At 40.4% G+C, this 27,534-nt stretch overlaps 1 protein-coding gene across 5 annotated transcripts in view; it reads right to left on the bottom strand.

Moving 5' to 3' along the window:
• The window catches only part of CHD1L (chromodomain helicase DNA binding protein 1 like), an 83,307-nt gene that overhangs the window by 39,865 nt on the left and 15,908 nt on the right, over window positions 1-27,534 (bottom strand). For 4 of the 5 annotated variants that reach the window (XR_004676423.1, XR_004676422.1, XM_034989837.1 and 1 more), the window contains exons 2-11: window positions 18,560-18,672; window positions 15,463-15,569; window positions 14,800-14,914; window positions 13,990-14,021; window positions 9,735-9,816; window positions 6,731-6,893; window positions 4,894-5,049; window positions 4,005-4,097; window positions 2,334-2,430; window positions 310-383 (exon numbers count right to left, since the gene is read on the bottom strand). Coding sequence is in view for 3 of the 5 variants with exons in the window: in XM_034989837.1 (XP_034845728.1) it covers window positions 310-383; window positions 2,334-2,430; window positions 4,005-4,097; window positions 4,894-5,049; window positions 6,731-6,893; window positions 9,735-9,816; window positions 13,990-14,021; window positions 14,800-14,914; window positions 15,463-15,569; window positions 18,560-18,672 (1,032 nt within the window). In the remaining 2 variants the exon portion in view is untranslated. Of the gene's footprint in view, window positions 1-309; window positions 384-2,333; window positions 2,431-4,004; window positions 4,098-4,893; window positions 5,050-6,730; window positions 6,894-9,734; window positions 9,817-13,989; window positions 14,022-14,799; window positions 14,915-15,462; window positions 15,570-18,559; window positions 18,673-27,534 lie in introns of those variants that run through there. The other variant, XM_034989839.1, reaches the window with a different exon arrangement.

The following is a 27,534-nucleotide window of genomic DNA, read 5'->3' as shown; positions in this document are numbered from 1 at the left end:
GTTTTTTAGCAAACATTTTCAAAAACACTCAACATTTCTGCAACTCGGATTTTTTTTCCAGTATCCACAATTTTAAATCACATCGCCAGTGGGAATGTGTGTGCTTATTTCTGCCCATGTGTCTCCACCCGGCTATCAATCCTTGTGTAACACACCTCTCTCCTTACTTTCAATCTTCCTTTGGTTCAGAATAATGTTCTTTCACTGCTTTCCTCTGTAACATCCCCACCCCCCGATTACTCTTCATGGACCTACTAGACTGTTAAGTCTAAAAAAGGCTTAAGCAATGTAGTGGCCAAGGAACGTCACCTCTATAGTCCATGTAGTCTTGGAGAATATCCAACATCTGGGTCATCTGGGAGAAAAGTAAAACTCGATGGCCCCTGGCAAGAAAGAGAAAAGGAAAGGCTACCAACTCTTAAGTTTCCCTGAGGGAAACTTACCAAAGAATACAAGTTTATAAATAAATGAAATACTGAAGCAGAAATACAAATACCATAATCATTTACAGAGACTTCCTCAGAAATGCTAAAAGTTCCACATAAATAACTCCACATGTAGCCATATTCTGCAGAGCTGAAGTTCTCAAACTATAGATACTCCCAGGAGCAAATGCACCAGGGGGTACAGAAAGCCCCAGGATAACCAAAGCATGTCTTTCTGGAATGTCAATTTACGTTCCAATTTAATGGAAAGAAATAAATGCTTTCATTCGAACAGCTAAATAAATAAAGGTATGTGAAGAATAAAATGTAAAAGTCAAACGCACAAAACCCAACTGGAAATCCTGAAGAACTTGTCATCAGCCATCTATAGCCATTCTCTGCTTGCAGGTGTAAAATCACTATCCTCTCATCTACAGCTGTATTGGCTGAAAAGTCTGAGAAGTATCACTTTACTTTAGAGAAGGGGCAGGTGGCATCTCATATCCCATAGGACACATTAAAAAACTTATGTACAGGGAGAGGAAGGGAAAGGAGGAGGCAAAATGAATTAAGTCAAGAATGAAGATGAGCCTACAGTCCCATGTTATCAGGTATTACTTTAAGTTTTCACAAAGAAAAGAAATATGACACTGTCAAAACAAAAGTCTTGTTAGGAAAACTAATTTAATCTGAGCTTGCGATGTGTGTAAAGGAACAATTATGAAGAACTCCTTCAAGACTAGCCCCAAACGTGTGGAAAAGGCATTGAACTTGAGGACCTCAATTCTAATCCCATCTCTGTCATTTGCTGGCTGTGTGACTTTAGACAGGTCACATGACCACTCTGGGCCTGTTTCATCACCTGTGAAATGAAAAGGTTGGACAGAAAATGTTTATGGGTCCTCCTCTACCTCTAACACACTTATACTAGATATATCAGAGCCAATAAAATACATGAAGACATGCAATTATTTGGTTTGCACATTCCTAATGTTGGGTGGTTTTGCCAAACCTGAGGTTTTATGGTTAGTTCAGGCTCACTTGGGACAGTTGTCCCAAAGGGACAACTTTGAGACTCTTAGGAAGCTGGGCTTTTTCTAGACTTCTCTGTCCCTCTGGGGTCCAGGAGGATCAGGTAGAAGCTGGATACCAGGCCACTGAACACTTAGCTGAACCTTTTAAGGCTCCAAGAGTGACTTGGTCTTCAGCTACCCAGGCCATGTCTCTGGGAAAGAGTCCTGCAAGTTCTCTCTGAACCAAACCCTACAGGGGTTAACAAAGGTGCATATTTACTAAGCCCTCATTAAGTGCCAATTCTGCAAGGTACCAGCAGGCAATTAAAAAATAAATGTTTGATGATATCTCTGTCTGTGGAACTAAACAATACAGCTGGAGTAGTAAGATTACTGCACATCAATTAAACAGAGAGCAGATTAAGGCAGTGCATTACCAAGTGCTGGATTAGGATCCTAGGTGCTGTAGGAATTCAGGAAAGGGAAGGATGATTATGGAGGGGATGGGATGGGATGCGATGGGGTGTAGGTGTAGTTGCAGAGAAGGTGGAACCAGAATCAAGGTCTTGAAAAAAAGAAAACTTGGAATTAGTCTCAAGAAATCAGTGAATTGGGGAGCCTGTGTGACTCAGTTGGTTAAGCATCTACCTTCGGCTCAGGTCATGATCCTGGAGTCCTGGGATCAAGCCCCGCATTGGGCTCCCTGCTCAGGGACGAACCTGTTTCTCCCCCCACCCCCCCTTCATGCTCTCTCTTGCTATCTCTCTCTCTCAAATAAATAAATAAAATCTTTTTTAAAAAAAGAAAAAAAGAAGGAAAGAAAGAAAGAAGTCAGTGAATCATCTGGTTTTAAAAATTACCAGCTCAGAGCAGAAAATGTAAACTGACCACCTACCTGGAATACAGGAATGCAAGCAGCTTATCCAGTAGATGAAGTTTCCCACTGGCCTCAATCAGGTGGTCTCCAATTTCAAAAGGCTCTGGTTCCACACCTGAAAAATAGGGAACCTATTCCCAATGAAGTGTCCCCTGGTCATGGCAGACTTCTTAAGTAGAGAAGCTGATAGTGAGGCTACAGCAAGAGGCTAAGCTCCTTCTAACTGAAAATGGGCCCAAATCTCATCTCTCTTTGAGACGTTTTATAATTATTTGTTTGTATGATAATCTTGGTGCTGCTTAACATCAATCACAGAGCCTGACACCCCCAACATGGTTAATAAATGTCCATCCAAGGAACAAGCCCACTCTTTAGGAAAGGGAGGCACAAGGACATGCTAACGGCCAGAGAACTGAAAATCTGAGACTCTCACTCAGGAAAACAAATCAAGAAATAACGCTTAGATGTATAAATGAGTAATTCTCAAGAAGGGAATGGCAGTCAGAATAACCCAGAGGGCTTCTTTCAAAATCTCCATGTTCCCAATGCCCCCTGCCTTAAGAAAAGATTCTGAAATGCACTTAATTAATATTCTGTGACATTTAAAACAATTCATAGTGCTACTTGCAAATACGCCCTTAAAATGACACCAGCAAATCCTCCACACTGATCCTACCCATTCCAGTGCCCCCATGGCCACATAAGTCCTAGAAGTGTCCCAAAGGCTACCTATTAGAGTGAATCAAAAAAGCCCTTGTTTGAATTAAAATGAAAATACTACATATTGAAATGTGCGGTATTTAGCTAAAGCAGCACTTAGAGGGAAATTTGCAGACATCTCTAAGATGGAGGGGAAGCAGCAAAGGAGGCTGAGAAAGAGCAGAGGTAGGGAAATGGAGGTGCAAGAAAAAGCGCTGTTCCAGGAGCCAAAGGAAGAAAGTGTTTCAAGAAAGAAGTGATCAACTGTGTCAAAGGTTTTGAGAGGTTAATTAAAATGTGAACTGACAACCACCGGAGATCACTGGTAAACTTGCAAAGTTGAAGGGCGGTAATGAAAGGCCGACAGCGGAATGGGTTTAAGACAATGGGACATCTAGGATGGCTCAGTCAAGGTTGAGCATCTGACTCCTGATCTCAGCTCAGGTCTTGATCTCAGGGTCGTGAGTTCAAGCCCTGCATTTGGGCTCCATGCCCAGTCCAGCATGGAGCCCACTTAAAAAAAAAAAAAAAAAAAAGACAATGGGACATCTAATCACAAAGAAATGATCCCTAAATCCAGATTATGAGACAACCCATAAAACAACCAGCACTGAGATTCTTCAAAACTGTAATTTCAGGCAAGACCAAAAAAAAAACCAAAAAACCAACCAACCAAACAAACAAAAAAGCTGAGGAATGTTTCTGGATTATAGGAGAATAAAGAGACAGACAAATATAATTCAGATCTATGACTCGACTTTGAATTTTAAAAGAAGAAAGTCAAAGCCATAAGGGACATTAAGGGAACAACTGAAAAAAGTTGAATATGAACGATATATTAGATTACATCAACAGGAAAAAATTAACAAAAGAAAATGGAGGAACAAACTAGACAGTAAATACAGGCAATGCTTTTGAAGAATTTTGTGAGGATGTTGGCCACAGAAATGTTCATGAAAAGCAATGTGAGAAAAAAGGACATTGTCTCACCATCAAACAGATATGGGTGATCCACACACTTTCGAAGCTGGGACAAGACGTTCTGAAGTTTAACTTTCTTTGCCATCTCATTTTCAAATGCATCTGAGAACAGAGAAAGCATCTGAGAACAGCAACAGAGAAAGACAGAGAGAGAGAGATATGGACTACTGAACAAAAACAAAAAAAACAAACAAAAACTCTAAGTTAACCTTACTTATTCAGTAATATATCTCTCAAACCTATATTAACCTCCTAAATTTCACTGAATTGCATTAAGAATTAACAGCATATCCACATGAAGTTTTCTTAACTATCACTTTGTTTTAAGGAAGCCTAACTAAAATGAACTCAGGAGTATGTTGTTACTTTTGCACAATTCTAAATTCCCTTCTTTAACTACTGTTGTGGAGCCAAGGGATAAAATAACACAAAGTGACAGACTGTTCTACTCCTCTCTCTCTGTTCCCACTCCTAATTCCTCTCAGTGAATCCAGTCCAACAAAAAAGCTTTGCAATGTGTTAAATATCTGATGGGGTGGAAAGATGAAAGGCATGACTGGCATACCTAGAAGTGCTTGCTTAACTAACTTCTATGCAACTGGTGGGGGGCGGGGGGGAGAGAAAAGGAAATTTCACAAGTGCAACAACCAATAAAGTCTGCATTACAGTAAAGATACCCCGCATGGTTTCACTGTGGCTGACCTGAACATTATTCAGAATACAAAATTCCATCCCATATTACTATACAAAGCAAGTGTGATAATAAGATATTTACTCACTTAGTACACATATACCCACTAGTAGGCATGCCTAGCATTTATTTTGAACAATCATCCTGGGATAATAATAAAATCACATCCTCATTTAGTTTCTAAGCAGTCAAGTGCCCTCTGATTACCTAGGTCTTTCATCAAAATGGCCTTGTAGTATTTTTTCTGCAATGCTGACATGCCGTGGTATATCACTACCTCTGTCTTCTTGGGAAGTTCTGTAGCTACCTCAGCTTTCACCCGCCTCAACAGAAATGGCTGCAAGAGTTTGTGTAGTTCACTTGCTGTGTAAGAAAAACAAAAACAAAAACAAACCAACAACACAAGAAGAGTAGGATGAAATTTTCATGCCAATTACACATGCTAGACCAGTATGGTTATTTTTCACAGTACAGGTGAACCTTGAACAACATGGGTTTGAACTGCGCAGGTTGACTTAAACGCAGATTCTTTTTTTTTTTTTTTTTAATAAATATAGTACTGTAAGTGTATTTTCTCTTCCTTAGGATTTTCCTAACATTTTCTTTCCTCTGGCCCCTTGACTGTCAAGAATACAGCATAACACATCTAACACACAAAATATGTGGTCACTGACTGTTTACATTACCAGTAAGGCATCCAGTCAACAGCAGGCTATTAGTAGTTAAGTTTGGGAAGTCAAAAGTTATAGCAGATTTTTGACTGTGTGTGGGCCGTCAACACCCCTAACCCCTGGTTGAAGGGCCAACCATGTTTCTTCCTTCATTGGGTTCTTTTTCCCAACTCCTTCTGAAATTGTTACTGGCTCTCAACTCAAGAACTAGGAACACTCAAAGAACTGGACTTTTATTAATAATCTCATTTACATGGAGTTTTACTATTTCCAGGATACTTCTGCACTTAATCTGATTAACCAGCATAGCAGCTCAGAAGTAGAGGGCCAAGTAATATTGTCCCCATTTTCATAGCTAAGTTAAGCACACTTTATCCAAAGTCACACAGCTGGAGGCTAATGTTGCTATTATTCAAACTCAGTTCTTTTCAGTTCAACTTCCTTGTTCCTTCCCCAGGTATCATGAACTTCAAAAACTAGCCTGAACTGGAATTCCACTGCGTGTTGGGTTGCCAGGTACAGCAAATAAAAATACAAGAATGCAGTGAAATATAAATTCCACATAAGCAACAAATAATTTTGTAATAGGAGTACGTCCCATGTAGTATCTGACTGGGTGTCATATATTTTATCTGGCAACCCTAAATATGGAGGCAATTAGAGGAGGTTCCCCTGGTAATCTTCAGCTTATGGTATGGGCATTTTTGCTGTGAGAAGCCCTTCCAACTCATACTCACCTAGTATACATATCCCCACTAGTCGGCATGCCTAGCACTTATTTTGAACCATCATCCTGGGATAACAGTATGGGGATAGACAGGTTATTCTACAAGGCAGTGGGGCAAAGGTGCAGAAGGAAGAAGACTGCAACTGGCAGCTGTATAAAGGAGGATGGCTCCTCTCCTTTGCTCCCACCACTGACTCATCCCAGACTCTTGGTTTTGGTGCACTGTTGACAGAAACACCAGTGCCGTGTGTGGAATGTTCAGGAGTGGTTTGGGACTATAGTACCCACATACGTTTCTGCCTCAGGAAATAGCACAGAAAGTTAACCAGTTACAAAAGTATATTATATAAGTTACGTGGGGAGGAGGGGGAGGTGGAGAAGCAGATTCTTTCTACTTCTTCCAAAAATGATCCATTAAGTCGTATTGTAGAATTGTATAACAAATGAGAATCACGAATAGCAGACAACTGGGAACAACCTGAGGGATCTAGCATCACCTCAGCTTTGTGTGGCTCTTTATCTCCCTAGAAGGTGCCCTCCGGTTATCAATTCTCTTTCTTTTCTACCTATAACCCCATATCTGTTATACACCAGGGAAGTTTCTGGGCCCAGACTTCTTGGCATGATTTCAAGGAAGGGAACTTGCCTGACTCAGACTCCTTCTCAACATCCTGGTAATGCTGAACAAAATCTCCCACCTGCTCCTTGGGAAAGAGATCAGGCTCCACAAAACTGAGGAGAGAGTAGAGCTCTTGGAGGCTGTTCTGGATGGGAGTTCCGGTCAACAGGAGATTGAAGACTACTGAGAACTCAAATACATAAATAAGTAAAGTAAAAAATTTATAACCTTGGAAAGCAAGACCAAGTTCCCCATCACAACCTCTACCTGTACAAAGAGGGGCATAATTTAATGGGGTGACCACAAGGACATGAAACCAGAAGACTCGGTTCAAGCTGTATACTAGAGATTTGATGTAGGAAATAATACCTCTTCAGTTGTAAGAAGGGGACAAATATCCTGTGAAGGAGATACTGTTACAAGGAGGTTAAGTAAAATCACTGTGTGAACTCTGAAGGACTACATGAGTATTTGATATGGTTATTGTTACTCAATCTTAGTGGGGATTCAAGCTGTATTTTATTACCCACATGGGTGAGTCTACTGAGGCATCAGAGGCACATGGTATCTACTCAAGCAGTTTGAAAAAGCTATAGCATCAGCCCCACCACTACAAGCAAGAAGCAAGAAGATCTACACTAAAAGAATGTACAACTTTAGGGTGTATCACACCCAAAACATCAAGACTTCTGGATGTTTCTGGGCCTTATACAGCCCAAAATGAAAGAAATTCTTTAAATTTTGAGCAACAAGAACAAGAAGAATAAGAGACCAATGAAATAAAAGGTTAGGAAAGACAGTAACAGATATTAGGTTAAGCGAAGGACAACCTCTAAACTGACATTAATAAGAACTAATGCCATTTGAGTTAAAGAATGCAGCAAAAACGGAAAGCCATATCCCATATATGTTATTTGGAATACTGAAATACAGTATGATACATATATACACATATGTATACATACACACACCTTATTTTAAATATAAAAATGCACTATATTTTGGTTTCTAAAATAATATATATGCATATTTATGTGTTTGGGTATTCACCCGCACAGCAAAGGATATGGCAGCTGATATACCAAATGTTAATGTATGCACGGGAATAAGATTATTGATGGTTTTTATGTTTATTCTTGTGTTTCTATATTTTGATTTGGAGGGGGTCATAAGAAGATACTGATTTCGTAGTCAGAAAAGGTAACAGATGCAATAACACAATTAAAACTGATTTGAAAATGATATATTACTATTTTTTTTGCAATCTCCTTTTTTTGTTTTCTTTTAAATTGTTTAATCAATGTCCACCCACTCATGCCTGCTCTGCTGATAGGGCAATGTTTTCATAGAATTTAAGTATGGGAACTGGTCAGAAATAAATGCTTTCAACAACCAATTCACCTTTTTACAATGTGTTCACCAAGCAAAGAGCTGGGGTGACCAAAGAATATGAAGTCAAAAAGATAACCAGGATTGTTGGTCACTACAGTCAACTTATACGGTCACATGAGCTAATGTATTTATTCACAGTAGTCTCCATTTAGTATCAAAACTTATAACTGGGTGAAAAAAATCAAGTGACAATCTCTTTGTATACAGTATTTTTAAAACTTCTTTTTGTGTATGATACTTTGCAAACATTTCCCACGTTGTTAAATATTCTTCTACATAATTTTTCATGGCAGCCTTACTTTGTCAAGGTACTATACTTACTTTGTAAACTGCATAACCAACTCCCTATGTTTCACTACAAATTGCTTCCAACTTTTACAAACAAGCTGAAAACAATATTATAAAGGGGAAAAAAAGGTACTACCCTTTTCCCCACCTCTATCAATAAATACATTTCTTTCCAACCAACAAGTTGTCTGCAATTCAAACCCCAGTTCATGCTTAGATGACACAGAAATTCCTCACATAATCCCTCTGAGACTTAGTTTCCTTATGAATAACAAGGATAGACTCTGGGACCCGCAACAGAACTTAGCCACTCCAAACCCTGGGGTTCCTTTACTACACCTGCTTCTCTTCTCCCATTATCCATTAGTAAACTGGCATGGTAGTTTAGGGTTAGGTGCCAGAATATGACAACCTCTTGGGAAAAAGATACTGTTAAGAGTCCCTAAAAGAGGCAAAAGACATCATAGAGTGGAGGGGGCCCTCCAGGGTATAGCAATCTTTGAGACTGGACTAATAATGGACAGTGACCATATCTGCATTAAAATGCTAAAAACTACAACTTTTAGCCAGTAAACAGAGAATTCAGACCTAAGACTTTCCTGCAAATCACCTCTAAATTTACTAACTCATTTGTTATAGGGCATGATGTTGTAGGACAGGGACCAAACTTCAGTGATGGCCACAGGAATTCTCATATGTGGTCTCATTTGTAAGGTCAGCAAGGAGAAGGGCACTTCTTACTCACAAGCTGTTCCACAGGCTCCTCAGAAAAGAGGGCAAATCTAGGGCTACACTGACATTTCTCATTTCTCACTGTGCCGCAATGGTGCCAGAGATCAAGAGAAGGGAATGAGATCAAGGGTATCACACTCAAAAGTATGACAAAGACAAGAGAGACCAGAGCTAATAGTCAATGGCATGCAATGGGGTCTCTTCATTACTCCATGTGAACTATCAAATCCTTAAAAAAGGTAAATGGGGGGGAAGGGTAAAATATGTCAGATGTATCTGCTATTGCAGACAGAAGAGTTATAAGAAGATTATTTTTAAAGAATTACCCCTCTGAAGATCAAAAGAGAGTTGAAACATTTCCAAAAATACAACGTATTTTATTGAGGTAGTGTCTTATTATTTGATACCCAGATTTCAGTAAATGTTACCTTTTACGTAAAAGACGAGAGGAAGAAGTTAGGCCATATTAAGTACTACCTCTGTCACTCACAAAATGTTTATTTAGCCCTACAGAAATCTGACTAAAAAAATGTTTCAACTTAACTAACTCTATACAGGCCCAAGATAGTATTTTTTTTAAAGAAGTCATACAAAAACTAAGACTATCCTGTGAGTTTACCTCTGAAAGTGTCTTATGCAGCAAGGAGCTTTGGTTTTTCAACCTGTGAGCTTCGTCCACAACAAGAACACTCCAAGGCAAGCTGTGAGAGAAAAGTCCAAGCTTTCAGTTTTGTGTAACCCAAGCATGTATCTCATAGCCAAAAAGTCTTACCATACAACCGGCACTAGTGTTGGAAAGACTAATATTAAGCCCATTCTATTAGAAACACACTCAAATTGCCTTTTTTTCTTAAGATTTATTTATTTATTTATTTGAGAGAGAGCACACACATGAGTGGAGGGAAGGGCAGAGAGAAAGAATCTCAAGCAGACTTCCCACTGAGCATGGAGCCCCACACAGAGCTCAATCTCACAACCCTGAGATCATGACCTGAACCAAAATCAAGAGTCGGATGCAACCCAGGCACCCTCAAATTACCTTCTTATCTGAAAGCCTGCCATGTACAAAAGACAACATCTGGATAAGGTACTAAGTTTAAGGGAATTTGTTTTCCAAGATGGGAAAGATCTGTGCATAAAGGCAGAAAGGAAGGAGCTAGAGACAAAAAGCAAAAGGAAACATTTATGACCACCTACTATGTGCCAGATCCTGTGCTTGGTTGGGGCTTTATGTCTGTTATTTAATCCAAGAGAACATGGTGAATAGACATTATTCTGCTCATTTTACCACCAAGGAGACTAAAGCTCAGAAAGATTAGGTGACTGGGTCAAGGTCATAAAGCTAGAATGAGGTAGAGCTGAGATTTAAACCCAGAAGAAAAATCAAGAGAAAATGGTGTCATAGTAGCTTAAAAAGTGTTTTAGATTTAAAAATGGGAAAGCAGTGAGCAAGATCAAATGTTATAGATGTTCGGGAAGATACATCCTTTCAATATACCATGGAAGTCACTGGTGGCTGTTGCTAGAGCACAAAAAATTCGAAATATGGAAAAATATGTTATGTATGAATATGTTCCAAGCTGCATTATTTAAAGTAGCAAAAAGCTGAAAATAAATAAGTCCAATTATACATGATGTTTTATTATTCAGCATTTTGAATACTATGATGATTATCTTACAATAAGAAGGCCCATGGTAACTAAAAAATTTATAAATATTATGTATCCTCTCAGAAATGAGAAACCATGCAAGAGATAACAAAGTGAAAGTTATAAGATTTTTTAAATTTTTATTTTGAAGTTGTTTTTTTTTTTAATTTATTTATTTAACAGAGAAAGAGAGATAGCAAGAGCAGGAACACAAGCATGAAGAGTGGGAGAGGGAGAAGCAGGCTTCCCGTGGAGCAGGGAGCCCAATGTGGGGCTCGATTCCAGAACTCTGGGATCATGACCTGAGCTGAAGGCAGATGCTTAACGACTGAGCCACCCAGGCGCCCCTCAATTTTTATTTTGTTCGCAAACATTCTGTAATCTCATTACATTGTTCTTTTTTTTTTTTCTTAAGATTTGAGACAGAGAGAGAGCACGAGAGGGAAGGAAGAAAGTGGGAGAAGCAGACTCCCCACTGAGCAGAGAGCCTGATGTGGGGCTCGATCCCAGGACCCTGAGATCATGCTGAGCCGAAGGCAGACGCTTAACCAACTGAGCCACCTAGGTGCTTATTACATTGTTCTTATACTTAAAAAACTAAATGTATATACAAGGAAGATACACTGGAAAGATAGTGGGTAGGGAAATAAAAATCACTCAAAAATTAGAGAAAGATCTTCAGCAGATGTTGGCCTTACAAGGAAGATGCCCTCTTCTTCTGAGGCTACAGAGAAAATCCAGAAAACAGGTGCAGAAACAGAAACCTAGTACCATCTACCTATTGAGAGCGATGCAGATGGAGGGAGAACTGGGGGTCCAAAGAGAGTAGGAACTGGGATCATTCCTGCTGGGTAGCACTTGGAGGAGATGCATTTAAGGATTACAAGGAGTAAGTGTCCAACTGGTGTTGGACAGTGGTCATGAGATAAGGTGGCTAAGTGGCCATAAAATAGCACCTGGCCTGTTCGAATCAGCATTCAAAACAATTTAGGTGCTATTTCCTTGGGAAGAACTGGGTATTAAAGTCTTACAAAGAGCAAGCACACGGTAAAAGCTTATCAGTGAAGCAGCCTACAGGGAGATGGATGTGGGCTCGGTGAAAGGAAGGAGGTCAAATCACTCATCAAAGAACACCAAAGTACACCAAAGGATGCCCCCTGGAGGGGAAGAGGTGGAGTGAATTTCAGCACTGAATGGAGAGTGGGATGAGGGAACTTCTAACCCTCTCGACCTGAAGATTTCATAGGTCTGTTATCAAAAAAAATTTATCGTATTTTTCATATTGGTATGTACACCATCTTAATTCCCCACAAAACCTCTTTAGGACAGGTATTATATTACCCTTTCTGGCTCTTCTCAGTGGTGATCTAGTAATACACAAAATAACCTTGTCACGTCTATCAAAACAATAAATCTGTACCCCTGGGGTTCATACTGTTAGCCAACATTATAAATGCCCCCTTATTACTTAGGTTCTTAAATTCACATGGGATGGACTTAAGATGGATGATTTAATATAAAAAGATTGTATTTCTGATGAATAATGTGAAACTCCAGTGCAGTTAGATAATTTGAGAAGCTGTCCCTGGGGTTTGTTTTGTTTTGTTTTTTTCTGGAATCAGTATCAGATGTATGTATGTATGTTTGTTTGTTTGTTTGTTTGTTTACTGAGAAGCTCTCTTAAAGTTTCCACAGCAATGCATGCTATATTTGGATATCTGCTTTGCCATTATTAGCAATGTAGCCTTGGCTGGGTTACCTAATCTGTTACTTCCCTCCTCCAAAATATGAACAATAAATAATACCTGCCTACTAGGGTTTTCATGAAGATTACGTAGGATAATTTAAGTACCCAAAAACATTTATGTCCCAATCTTCTAGCCTTTTGAGACTTCCCACATTCTGCCTTGTATTACGGATATCCAAATACTGCCTCTCCCTCTACTGGAGTCTACATCCTCTTAGGGAGCTCTAGAGTTTACTTTCCTGGCACTGCTGGTAACTCCCAAACAGTGTTTTTCCAAAGAAAAGATCTTCAACAAGTATTAGTTGGATATTAATAATAAAAAAAGATAGAGGGAAAGCATATTTTCTTCTTAAGAAGAGTAAGATAACGTGCTCACTTAAATGAAACTTAAGTGAACCAAAATATGGGATGGAAGTCATGAAATTTATGTCTGGGCCTTTAGTATCTCAAAATAAGATGAAAACAGGGGCGCCTGGGTGGCTCAGTCCGTTGGGCAGCTGCCTTTGGCTCAGGTCGTGATCCTGGGGTCTTGGGATCGAGCCCCGCGTCCGGCTCCCTGCTCAGCAGAGAGCCTGTTTCTCCCTCTCCATCTGCCTGCCACTCTGCCTACTTGTGCTCTCTCTCTCTCTCTCTCTCTCTCTGTGTCAAGTAAATAAATAAAATCTTAAAAAAAAGATGAAAATAGAAATCCAACTCAGAAGAACCTGGATGAGAAATAACATGTAAAATACTGATAAAGCACTATGAAAACAAGTTTCTGAATATTAAAGATGCCCACCTAACCACATCATAACTATGCATTCTACGGAGAATGAAATCCTGTCAACACATCTTTTCTTATGTACCTAAAGTCTGGCTAATGTTTAATTTACATTATAACCGTAGTCCCAACCCTATACTGTAACATATCACCCCTAGTATCAGGTAGTATGAAGAATTACATCTAGGTTTCCTATACTTCATGAGCTGATATGAGAGCCTGAAAGCTAACTACTTAAAAGTATATTTAAAACTCCCTTCCTAACAAGTGATTTTTATAGCACTGACTGCTACTCAGGATATTTCTAGGAAAAGGCTCGAATAATTCACCTCCTATATTATTGTAAAATCTCCAAACAGCAGTCCTGAAAGATGTCTATGCAATTTGCAATGAAAAGAGTCTAATATTTATTAACCACCCACCATGTACACCTTATTTAATCCTCACAACAGCCATCCAAAGCGAGATTTAATTATCCTCATTTCACAGATGAAGATGCTGAGGTTCACTAAGGTTAAGTAACCCAAGGACACACAGCTAATGAGCAATGGGCTATAGTGCAGGCATTCCGCCATGCCACCTGTCTGTAAATAAGACTCATGGAAGACATACCAGGAAGATGTACCAGACACACGATGAAAGAGACAAAGTACTAAAATGTAAAGACATGACTCTCATGACATATTCAACAGTTTCTGAAGCAGTGCAACATACTCACGATTTTAGAAATGATGAATCTTTCAAGCAAATCTGAAAAGAAAAAAGATACATTATAACTAGTATTAACATAACTGATACTATAAACTACTTTCTTATTAGCTAAATCCTGTAGTTTAAGAGTTAAGTCTCATTCATTCACTAAGTAAAAAAAGTTCTGAGCATAATTTTTAAGTAGCGCTATCCCAGAGAAAAAACATAGGCACGAATAAGTGGAAGGTCTTGCTTACAGTGACTGAGTCTTCCCTTCAAGAATAGGAACTTAAAATGAAACTGGATCCGCCCCCCCGCCCCACCATGGTGAATGGGTATTAAGGAGGGCACGTATTGCATGGAGCACTGGGTGTTATAAGCAAACAATGAATCATGGAACACTACATCAAAAACTAATGATGTGCTGTATGGTGACTAACATGACATAATAAAAAATTTTTTTTAAATAATTAAAAAAAAAAATGAAACTGGAACTTAGTGTCCTCTACTCCCATCCCACAGTAATAGACAATGCTTAAGCCCACAAAACCCTTTCTCCTACCTGCCTGCCTCCTCCTATTCACCAGCCAAGTGCCACCTCCCTGGGGAACCTTCACCCTTGATGCACCAGGAAAGAGGGAGAGATAGCCAACTAATTTGGAACACAACTGTCCTTCACTTCCTTTGGTCATGGTCCCTCTCTGAGAATCTAATGGAAGTAGACTTTTCTCCCAGAAAAATGTATGCTCTCAAAAAAAGTTAAATTTAATTCCAGTGGATTCTGCAACTTCTACAGTACCAGGTTAAGAGTTCTTGCTATAGAGAAATAAATGGATACCTCATAGGTAGTTAGCAGCACATGAAAATGTGACTCTTGTTTTAGATCTTGCTGTAGATGGGCTCTCTCCTCCTTGTCACCTGCATACGTTATACAGGAAAGACCTGGAGCAAATCTGAATCCAAGAAAAGAGGTAGATGAACACCAATGCAGAGCCAAAGGGAAGGGTGTACAGATCTGGAAAAGTACATTTCATGGAAGATCAAGGACATGAAGACTTCATGATGTCCTGCAACCAGAAAGAGTCCTGGGCCTCTGGAATCTTATCTAGAGTAAAGGTAAAACTATGAATAAGTTCCTGTGTGAAAAGGCAGAAGGGCTGGATGAATATCTACAAGGGCACTATACTAATTCTAAAGAGAAAACTATTTTTTCCATGTTGGTTACTTCCCATGTCACTGAGAAAAAGATGGCTTCTCCTTTAGTTCAGCAAAATTTACTGAGTACTGATCTTCAAACTGCCAAATAGTAACAATAACATCCATTGAACCTTACCCCCATCAGATTCTTTCTCCTACCTACATTGCCTTAGGTCAGAGTTGTCTGGAAGAAATCAAATCACTGATTGGGACAATATGTTGCTTTATCATATTTCACATACCACCCAGAAAAAAAATCTTAATCAATGTAAAAAACAAAATTGCAGCTACATCTGCTCTATACCTCTCCATCTCTTCTCTCCAGTTGCTCAAAACGGACAAGGGGCAAAGAATCAGAAATGGTCCTTCATCATTTAATCTTCCTGCCAAGTAAATGAAGAGAGCAATAGCCTGGAACACACAAAAAGAAGGCAGTTTTTAACACATTTCCACATGAGAAACAACCACAAAGTTGCCATGACCTTGGAGGGAGCACAAACAAAAAAATAACATACAATCTTCCACACATCTGGAGAGTCATCCATTCCTAAAGTGAAATCATGTAAGCCTAAACAGAATTGCCAAAGAAATTTATGGTACTCAATTACATCAATAGTTCACAAGCAGTGGTGCTCAGTATTTATGTATTGAACCCTGTGATGCAAAGGGAAAAAATCAGGAAAGATTAACAGAAATAAATGAAAACAGTGCAAATAATGCACAAGATCAAGAAAACTCTGAAAACATAAGGCAAGAACATCCAAGATGTGACTACAGATGACCTACTATGTGGTGGTCTCCACTGCTTGCCACACTCTCCAGAGGGAGGATGTTTTCCTTCCTAATTTCCTCCCTCATTTCCTTAGTGTTTTCCTTCCTTCTGCCTGCATTTATAGAGTGCCTTCTATTTTGCTAAGCACTGTTCTAAGATCAAGTATATCATAGTGAACAAAACAGACAAAACTCCTAGCTCTCCTGGAGCATACATTCTAGTGAAGAAAACAAACAATAAATAACACCTCGTAAGCATATAAAACAAAAATCTTTGTAAAGCCAAACAGGCATATTTTAGGACATCGCTGTACGTACTTTTGACTAGAAAAGTTTGTTTCTGTGATAAAGAGAGAAAATCACACTCTTTCATAAAACAAAATTTTGAGGAGCCCCCATCCCCAGATGCTGAACCATTCTGAGAAAATCTATCCTAAAGATACAATCCAAAATCCTGAAAAAGCTATATGCCCAAGGATATTCACATGGAGGTTAATACAGCACAAAAAGAGGGGACACCTGGCCATTCCTCATCTGCAGAATATTTACGTTATGATGAATTCTCTTGATGGAATATTATGTAGCCAGCAGAAGATGATTGTGAAGGATATAATAAAATGGATAATTACAGTAACAAAGTTAGATTAATAAAATACAAACTACATGTACGCTATAATGTCAACCATTTAAAACACACTGCTATTCGTTGCTTATGGATAGAGTGTTGTGGCTATAGGGTGGCAGTTATTTTTTAACGAGATTACATTAATTTTATAATGGAAATAATTTCCTTTAAAAAAAAAAAAGAATTTCCTTTTTTAACTATCCATCACTTCCCAGCCCAGATTGTACCAGAGCAATCACCCAATAAGTACATACAGGAATAAAATCATTCTATTTAGCTTTTGCTGAGGATACTATTGAGAGAAAAATTTATCTTTTGTTAGTGTAAACCACATGTATCTACAAAATTAATTTGGATTTACTAGTGAATTCTACCAAACATTTACAGAAGAAACAATGCCAATTTTACACAAATTCTTTTAGAAAACCAAAGGGGACAAAAATTTCTCAATTCAGGGACGCCTGGGTGGCTCAGTCGGTTAAGCGTCTGCCTTCGGCTCAGGTCATGATCCCAGGGTCCTGGGATTGAGTCCTGCATCGGGCTCCCTGCTCCGCGGGGAGCCTGCTTCTCCCTCTGCCTCTGTCTCTCTCTCTGTCTCTCATGAATAAATAAAAAAAATAAAATCTTTAAAAAAAACAAGAACAAAAAAAAACTTCTCAATTCATTCTGAGTCCATCTTTACCACAAAACCAAAACCAAAGACATTATAAGAAAAGAAAACTACAGATAAGTATCTTTCATGAACACAGATGCAAAAATTCTGAACAAAATTTTAGCAACATGGAATTTGGAGGTATAATAGTTTTAGGACACTTAAGGTAGAGCTATATGAACACTCTGGAGAAAGACAAAGAACAAGTGGAATTTGCTGGCTCTGAATGAAGTCAGAGGGATTCCATGTGCAAAGCAAAGGAGACTGCAGGGAGGGCTCTGTACATGATCCGAGTATCTCTTAGCCTGGCTCCCAGAGAGATCCAGAAAACTTACCTTTGTTCTAGTTCCATAATTCTCAGTTCAGGAATGAACTGAGGACCCGATTTATTTGCCTGAGAAACCTGAAGGTGACAAATGAGGTCCTTGAGGGTACCATACTCAGAGGTCATTTTGTATTCCGAATAACCCCTAGATCAATGAGGTATACGTGACATATATAAAGTAGTCTCCAACACGTGGTCAGACAGAATGTTTGTAGAACTATGTGCAGAACTGCTCCAACTGGATGTTTATGTATGTCAGGTCAGACTTGCAGGGGGCAAAAGAGCCTCTAAAGGGATCAATGAGACCTTCACTCATTCTGTCTATTCACTGGTAAAAACTTTTTGGTATGGGGAAACTTATATGTCCATGGTTTCTGATCAAGTGGCCTCTGCTGTATATCCTGACTGCACTGACTTTCTTTAGTATCTTATAGATGAGTAAACCTTGTGTGACTAACCCAAGGAGTGTCTGTGTCCGGACTTTCAATTGATCCAAGCCTTCCACTGACATCTGACAACACAGGGCTATGTTGGTGATCCTCCTGCCAGAATAATCCATCTCAATGCCCAAGGAGGCCACATCTGATTCTCCAGGTCTCTAGACTGGGTGCTCCCACTAGATGACCAAGGCATTTTGGAAGACAGGATTCTTCCTCTGCACTTCTCTAGCATAGCACAGAAATGAGAAGTAGCCCTACCACCCACTGAGGAAGAGAAATAAATAGATCCAGTTAACTAAATAGAAGTATCGCTAAGGAGGGCAGAGGCCATTTGATCCCGGGGAGACAGATATATTTTCATAGAGAAAAACCCTGCCCATTAATTGCAATCCTATGTCAAGTGACACAGTTAAACGAATCCCCATAACTAGGAAAATCAATTCCAAGGTCATAATCTCTTCACAAAGGTTTAGGCATTTCACCTCCTAGTATAAAAACCCACACTAGTAGGGAGCAGCTACAGATAGTGAGAGGCTGTGAAGAGGTATTTCAGCGGAGGTGAACAGCGGTCCCTCCACAGTAACATACCTGGCAGGTCTTACCCAGGCCCATCTCATCTCCCAGGATGCAGCCATTCTGACCATGGAAGCACTCAGCGAGCCAGTTGACTCCCTCCAGTTGATAAGAGCGTAGATGAATCCCTAGGAATAAAAAATACAGCAAGTCTGAAAATCAGCCATTTCAGCACTCACAAGCTATCTTCTAAGACTTCAACTAAAGAACATCACAGCTAGGAAGTTACAGAAATGTACGCATGTGCTGACTTCCAAATAACTTTTTTTTTCTTCTCAAATGACATTTTGAGCAGACTAAGTCACCATTATATCTGAAGCCCTAACAGCCTGTCCATGTCATGGGATCCACTTGCCAGATGAGAAAGTCAAGCTGGGATCTGCCTCTATACTGCCTGGCTCTCGTGCCAGTGTCCATTCTAGGAAGGAGGCATCACTAATGCAACATAACCACAACCAACAACACTTGGATGGTACATGTGTCTGCAACCTTAACTGCAACCATTTAAGTTTGCCATCAGTGGTAAAAGAAAAAAATCAAGCCAAGACTAGATTAAATTCAGCTTCAACAGAGGAGCAGCACCGCTAACAACTGAAATGATGTTGCACAGAGAATGTTTAACAGTGCACAAGAACAGCAGAAAACATCTGAAATCACACTCCAGAGTGCAAGCATATCTCCAGGGGAGCTCTTATACAGGTCTGGTGCCCAGTTTTTACGTCTGCTGCCCTGGTTTTTGTGATTGCCACCCAAGGGCTTTCCCATGATTGCCCCGCTCTGGTGGCTAGGGGGGCTTGCATTCCTGGGTCCCACAGGACTGTAACAATGGTATGCTGCCACCCCAAAGCCCGAAACAGACAGCAAACTGAAACTAAGGAAAAGTCCTACTTGCTAGTCCTAGAAGTTCAGCTTTGGGGCAGGCTTCCCCTTAGGCAGGATCTAGAGGCTACAAAAGTACTCTCAGAGAATATCGGCTGTAGGGTGCCATCATTGCCCTCTCACTCTGCCTCCTTGCTACAGCTCACCAGAATCTCCCAGAAAAGTGCTTATATACTTATCTGTACCCCAATTTTGTCACTGCTGCCCAAAGGACAGCATAAAATTGCCTGGCTCTGCGGGGGGGAAATGGCGGAGGAGTAGGGCACCCTATTTCAACTGGTCTCCGGAATTGAGCTGGATATCTACCAGACCACTCTGAGCACCCACGAAACCAGCCTGAGATGTAAGAAGATCTGGATCTCTACAAACAGAATATCGCAGGCAGTTGGTTTTGAGGTATGAAACGGGGTGCCCTGATTCCGCGGGCAGATATCGGAGGATAAACGGCAGCGGGAGGGTGCCTGGCCCTGGAGATCCACCTCCAGTGAGCGACAGCCTTGTGCGCTGTGGACAGGGCACAGACTCGCAGACCGGTAGTGGCGGGGAAAGGACTTTACGGCAGCCCCCGTGAAGGAAACTGGAGCGGCAGTATCGCACCTGCAAACTGCAGCCCCTGGGACGGAAACCTCGAGCGGCGGGGCCACGCGCAGGGGAACTGGGAGCGGCTGGCGGTTTTAGAAGTACAAAGGGCAGAGACGTGCCCTGACCTGGAGGCAGGACTGGGAGCGCTGCAGAGGGGCACACAACCCAGGAAGCTGCAGTTTACAGCAGCATGGACAGAGACAGAAACGGAGATAGTGTGGCCTGGAGAGCTCCCTGAAGAGCAGACTGCGATCTCTCTGCTCTGAAGCAGAGGGTTGGAAATGATCTCTTCTGCTCTGACTCCCTGAAGAGACACCAAAAGCCGCCAGGGAACAAAAGACCCAAAGACTGAATCCCGCTGAGCCCATCCCTGGCCACAGCGGGGCAAGGCAACACCGTCCAAACAGGGTTGCCTGAGTAACAGCGTGGCAGGCCCCTCCCCCAGAAGACAGGCTGGGAAAACAAGAGGACAGCAACCCTAAGGTCCCAAGAAAACAGGTGCATCTTCCTTGGGTTCTGGTCAATAATTTGGACTCTATACATTCCCTCAAACACCCATCAACAGAATGACTAGAAGGAGGAACCCCCAAAACAGAAAAGACTCAGAGATTATGATTTATGCTGCAGATTTACAAATGGATGCAGATATAACCAAGATGTCGGAGATGGAATTCAGGCTAGCAATTGTGAAGACAATGGCTAGAATGGAGAAGTCAATTAATGGCAACACAGAGTCTCTAAGGGCAGAAATGAAAGCTGAATTGGCAAAACTTAAAAATGCTATCAGTGAGATCCAATCCAATCTAGATAATCTAACAGCTAGGGTAACTGAGGCAGAAGAGCGAATAAGCGACCTGGAAGACAACATAATAGATAAAAAGGGAAAAGAGGAGGCCAGGGAAAAACAACTCAGAATCCATGAAAATAGAATCAGAGAAATAAGTGACACCATGAGGCGTTCCAATGTCAGAATCATTGGAATCCCGGAGGGAGTGGAGAGAGAAAGAGGACTAGAAGATGTATTTGAGTGAATCGTAGCTGAGAACTTCCCTAATCTGGGGAATGAAACAAACATTCGAGTCCTACAGGCAGAGAGGACCCCTCCTAAGATCAAGGAAAACAGGCCAACACCCCGGCATGTAATAGTAAAACTTGCAAATCTTAGAACCAAGGAAACCATCTTAAGGGCAGTTAGGGGGAAGAGATTCCTTAGGTACAGAGGGAGGAACATCAGAATAAATCAGACCTATCCACAGAGACCTGGCAAGCCAGAGAGGCCTGACGAGACATATTCAGGGTACTAAATGAGAAGAACATGCAGCCAGGAATACTTTACCTGGCAAGGCTCTCATTTAGAATGGATGGAGAGATGCAGAGCTTCCACGACCGGCAGAAACTGAAAGAATATGTGACCACTAAGCCAGCCCTGCAAGAAATATTAAGAGGGGTTCTATAAAGGGAGAAAAACCCCAAGAGTGACCTACAACAGAAATTTACAGGGACAAGCTATAAAAACAACATCTTCACAGGCAACATGATGACAATTAATTCATATCTTTCAATAATCACTCTCAACGTGAATGGCCTAAACGCTCCCATAAAATGGCACAGGGTTGCAGATTGGATAAAAAGACAGGACCCATCCAAATGCTGCCTACAAGATGCTCATTTTGAACCTAAAGATACATCCAGACTGAAAGTGAAGGGATGCAGATCCATCTTCCAAGCTAGCAGACCTCAAAAGAAAGCTGGGGTAGCAATTCTTATATCAGACAAATTAGATTTTAAACTAAAGTCTGTAATACGAGACACAGAAGGACACTATATCATTCTTAAAGGGTCTATCCAACAAGATGATCTAAAATTGTAAATATCTATGCCCCCAACATGGGAGCAGCCATCTACATAAGCCAACTGTTAACCAAAATAAAGAGTCATATTGATAATGATACGTTAATTGTAGGAGACCTCAATACTCCACTCTCAGCAACGGACAGATCATCTAAGAAAATCAACAAGGAAACAAGAGTTTTGAATGATACATTGGACCAGATGGACATCATAGGTAATTACAGAACATTCCACCCTAAAACAACAGAATACTCATTCTTCTGGGGCACACATGGAACTTTCTCCTCCAGAATAGACCATATACTGGGTCACAAATCAGGTCTCAACTGATACCAAAAGACTGAAATTATTCCCTGCATATTCTCAGACCACAATGCTTTGAAACTGGAACTCAATCACAAGAAAAAATTTGGCAGAAATTCAAACACTTGGAAGCTAAAGACCACTCTGCTCAAGAATGTTTGGGTCAACCAGGAAATCAAAGAAGAACTTAAACAATTCATGGAAATCAATGAGAACGAAAACACATCGGTCCAAAACCTATGAGATACTGCAAAGGCGGTCCTAAGGGGGAAATACATAGCCATCCAAGCCTCACTCAAAAAAATAGAAAAATCCCAAATTCAGCAACTAACTCTACACCTTAAAGAACTAGAGAAAAAGCAACAAACAATGCCTAAGCCACGCATTAGAAGAGAAATAATTAAAATTAGAGCAGAAATCGATGAATTAGAACCCAGAAACAGTAGATCAGATCTACGAAACTAGAAGTTGGTTCCTTGAAAGAACTAATAAGATCGATAAACCACTGGCCAGACTTATTCAAAAGAAAAGAGAAAGGACCCAAATTAATAAAATTATGAATGAAAGGGGAGAGATCACAACTAACACCAAGGAAATAGAAACAATTATTAGAAATTATTATCAACAACTATATGCCAAGAAACTGAGCAATCTGGAAGAAATGGAGGCCTTCCTGGAAACCTATAAGCTGCCAAGAGTGAAACAGGAAGAAATTGACAACCTGAATAGGCCAATAACCAGTAACGAGATTGAAGCAGTGATCAAAACCCTCCCAAGAAACAAGAGTCCAGGGCCTGATGGATTCCCTGGGGAATTCTACCAAACATTCAAAAAAGAAATAATACCTATTCTACTGAAGCTGTTTCAAAAAATAGAAACAGAAGGAAAACTTCCAAACTCATTCTATGAGGCCAGCATTACCTTAATCCCCAAACCAGGCAAAGACTCCATCAAAAAGGAGAATTTCAGACCGATATCCCTGATGAATATGGATTCCAAAATCCTCAACAAAATCCTAGCTAATAGGATCCAACAATACATTAAAAGGATCATCCACCACGACCAAGCGGGATTTATTCCCGGGATGCAAGGGTGGTTCAACATTCGCAAATCAATCAATGTGATAGAACACATTAATAAGAGGAGGGAGAAGAACCATATGGCCCTCTCAATTGATCCAGAAAAAGCATTTGACAAAATACAACATCCTTCCTGATTAAAACTCTCCAGAGGGCGCCTGGGTGGCTCAGTTGGTTAAGCAACTGCCTTCAGCTCAGGTCATGATCCTGGAGTCCTGGGATCGAGTCCTACATCGGGCTCCCTGCTCAGCGGGGGGGTCTGCTTCTCCCTCTGACCCTCTTCCCTCTTGTGCTCTGTCTCTCATTCTCTCTCTCAAATAAATAAATAAAATCTTTAAAAAAGAAAAAAACTCTCCAGAGTATAGGGATAGAGGGAACATTCCTCAAGTTCATAAAATCCATCTATGAAAAACACACAGTGAATATCATCCTCAATGGGGAAAAGCTGAGAGCCTTTCCCTTAAGATCAGGAACACATCAAGGATGCCCACTCTCACCACTATTGTTCAACATAGTACTAGAAGTCCTAGCAACAGCAATCAGACAACAAAAAGAAATAAAAGGTATTCAAATTGGCAAAGAAGAAGTCAAATTCTCTCTTTTCCCAGACGTCATGATACTTTATGTGGAAAACCCAAAAGACTACACCCCCAAATTACTAGAACTCATCCAGCAATTCAGTAATGTGGCAGGATACAAAATCAATGCACAGAAATCAGTTGCTTTCTTATACACTAACAACGCAATTGTAGAAGAGAAATTAGAGAAACGATTCCATTTACAATAGCACCAAAAACCGTAAGATACCTCGGAATAAACCTAACCAAAGAGATAAAGGATCTATACTCTAAGAACTACAAAACACTCATGAAAGAAATTGAAGACACAAAAAGATGGAAAAATATTCCATGCTCATAGATCAGAAGAATAAACACTGTTAAACTGTCTATGCTACCCAGAGCAATCTATACCTTCAATGCCATCCCGATCAAAATTCCAATGACATTTTTCAAAGTGCTGAAACAAACAATCCTAAAATTTGTATGGAATCAGAAGAGACCCCGAGTTGCCAAGGAAATGTTGAAAAAGAAAAACAAAGCTGGGGCATCATGTTGCCCGATTTCAAGCTATATTACAAAGCTGTGATCACCAAGACAGCATGGTACTGGCACAAAAACAGACATATAGACCAATGGAACAGACTAGAGAGCCCAGATATGGACCCTCAACTCTATGGTCAAATAATCTTTGACAAAGCAGGAAGAAACATGCAATGGAAAAAAGACAATCTCTTCAATAAATGGTGCTGGAAAATTGGACAGCCACATGCAGAAGAATGAAACTCGACCATTCTCTAACACCATTCACAAAGATAAACTCAAAATGGATGAAAGACCTCAATGTGAGACAGGAATTCATCAAAATCCTAGAGGAGAACATAGGCAGTAATCTCTTTGACATCACCCACAGCAACTTCTTTCATGATACATCTCCAAAAGCTAGTGAAACAAAAGCAAAAATGAACTTTTGGGACTTCATCAAGATAAAAAGCTTCTGCACAGCAAAGGAAACAGTCAACAAAACAAAGAGGCAACCCACAAAATGGGAGAAGATATTTGCAAATGACACAACAGATAAAGGGCTGGTATCCAAGATCTATAAAGAACTTCTCAAACTCAACACCCAAAAAACAAATAATCAAGTCAAAAAGTGGGCAGAAGATATGAAAAGACACTTCTCTGAAGAAGACATACAAATGGCTAACAGACACATGAAAAAATGTTCATCATCATTAGCCATCAGGGAAATCCATATCAAAACCACACTGAAATACCACCTTACACCAGTTAGAATGGCCAAAATGGACAGGGAAAGAAACAACAAATGTTGGAGAGGTTGTGGAGAAAGGGGAACCCTCTTACACTGTTGGTGGGAATGCAAGTTGGTATAGCCACTTTGGAGAAACAGTGTGGAGGTTCCTCAAAAATTTAAAAATAGAGATACCCTATGACCCAGCAATTGCACTCCTGGGTATTTACCCCAAAGACACAGATGTAGTGAAAAGAAGGGCCATATGCACCCCAGTGTTCATAGCAGCAACGTCCGCAATAGCCAAACTGTGGAAAGAGCTGAGATGCCCTTCAACAGAGGAACGGATATAGAAGATGTGGTCCATATATACAATGGAATATTACTCAGCCATCAGAAAAGATGAATACCCAACTTTTACATCAACATGGACGGGACTGGAGGAGAGTACGCTAAGTGAAATAAGTCAAGCAGAGAAAGTCAATTATCATATGGTTTCACTTATTTGTGGAACATAAGGAATAGCATGGAGGACATTAGGAGAAGGAAGGGAAAAATGAAGGGGGGGGAATTGGAGGGAGAGATGAACCATGAGACTATGGACTCTGAGAAACAAACAGGGTTTTAGAGGGGACGGGGGAGGAGGGATTGGTTAGCCCGGTGATGGGTATTAAGGAGGGCATGTAGTGCATGGAGCACTGGGTGTTATACAAAAACAATGGATCGTGGATCACCACATCAAAAACCAATGATATACTATTAGGTGACTAACATATCATAATAAAATTAAAAAAAAAATTGCCTGGCTTTGAGGGCAGTGGGGCTTCTACCTGCAGTTCAACAGGACTGTATATATTTGAATTCTTTTTTTAAAGGTTTTATTTACTTGAGCGAGAGATAGTGTGCGCATGTGTATGCACCAGTGGGGGGAGGGGCAGAGAAACAACCAGACTCCTCGCTGAGCACAGAACCTGATGTGGGACTCAACCTCAGGACTCTGAGATCATAACCTGAGCTGAAGTCAGACGCTTAACTGACTGAGCCACCCAGGCGCCCCGGGACTGTATGTATCTGTATTCTTTAAAAGCTGCTGAGGGTCTGGCTTCCAAACTGTCTGAATGGAACTGCTGACTGAGATCCTCCCCTTTGTGAAACTGACTGGTCTTGGCAGACCCTAAACTACTGGGACCTATTAAAACTAAAATAGGCTGGGGTGCCTGGGTGGCTCAGTTGGTTAAGCATTTGCTTTCAGCTCAGGTCATGATCTCAGGGTCCTGGGATCAAGCCCCGTGTCAGGCTCTCTGCTCAGTGGGGAGCCTGCTTCCCACCTGCCTCTCTGCCTACTTTGCCGGCTGGCTCTCTCTTTGTCAAATAAATAAATAAAATCTTAATAAATAAATAAATAAATAAATAAATAAATAAATAAATAAATAAATAAATAAAAGTAAAGGAGGCTGCCTGGAAAATCACAAAGATTTAAAAGACAACCAAGAGCTTAACAGGGTTGAATGGTAAGTTTTATCACCTACTTAATGTCCTACACAAAACCAACCCTTCAAGACTGGGAGAGGTGTTTGTTTCATCTTATGCGTAGAAACTGACAGGAGAGACAAGCACAATGAGCAAACATATGAATATGTTCTAAACAAAAGAACAGGTAAACCCTTGGGAAAAAAATTCAAGGAAACTGAGTTAAATAATTTACCTGATGAAGAATGCAAAGTAACAGTCATAAAGATGCTCATCTAATTTGGGACAAGAATGAATGAACTACATAAGAACTTCAACAAAGAGACGGAAAATACGAGTTCCACACAGAATTCGGAGAACTGAAGAACACAATAACTGAACTGAAAAACAAAATACAAAACAAAAACCCCGACAACAGAAGGATTCAACAGCAGACTAAATGAAACAAAAGATCTGTGAACCTGAAGACAGAGCAGAGGAACTCACCTAAACAGAGCAGCACAAAGAACAAAGAATTTTTTTAAAATGAAGATAGCTTAAAGGGATCTCTGGGACAACATCAAGAACACTAACATTCACATTACAGGAGTCCCAGAAGAAGAAGTGAGAGAAAAGGGGGGAGAAAACTTATTTGAAGAAATAATGGCAGTTTTTCAAGGAAGATGGCAGAGAAGTAGGGGACCCTAGTTTTGTCTGGTCCATGGAATTCAGCTAGATAGCTATCAAATCATTCTGAACACCTGCAAACTCAATCAGAAATCTAAGAAAAGAATTGCTGCAATTCTACAGATAGAAAAGCATCTGAAACAAATACATTATATGTTAAAAAACAAAAGGTAGGAAGGGAAAAACGAAGAGGGAGAAATCGGAGGGGGGAGACGAATCATGAGAGACTATGGACTCTGAGAAACAAACTGAGGGTTCTAGAGGGGAGAGGGATGGGGGATGGGTTAGCCTGGGGATGGGTATTAAAGAGGGCACGTATTGAATGGAGCACAGGGTGTTATACGCAAGCAA

This window comes from Mirounga leonina, unplaced genomic scaffold (genome assembly GCF_011800145.1).
Source record: "Mirounga leonina isolate KUSES-001 unplaced genomic scaffold, KU_Mleo_1.0 Mir_493, whole genome shotgun sequence".
Lineage (NCBI taxonomy): Eukaryota > Metazoa > Chordata > Mammalia > Carnivora > Phocidae > Mirounga > Mirounga leonina.
This window is presented reverse-complemented; position numbering and strand designations above follow the sequence as displayed.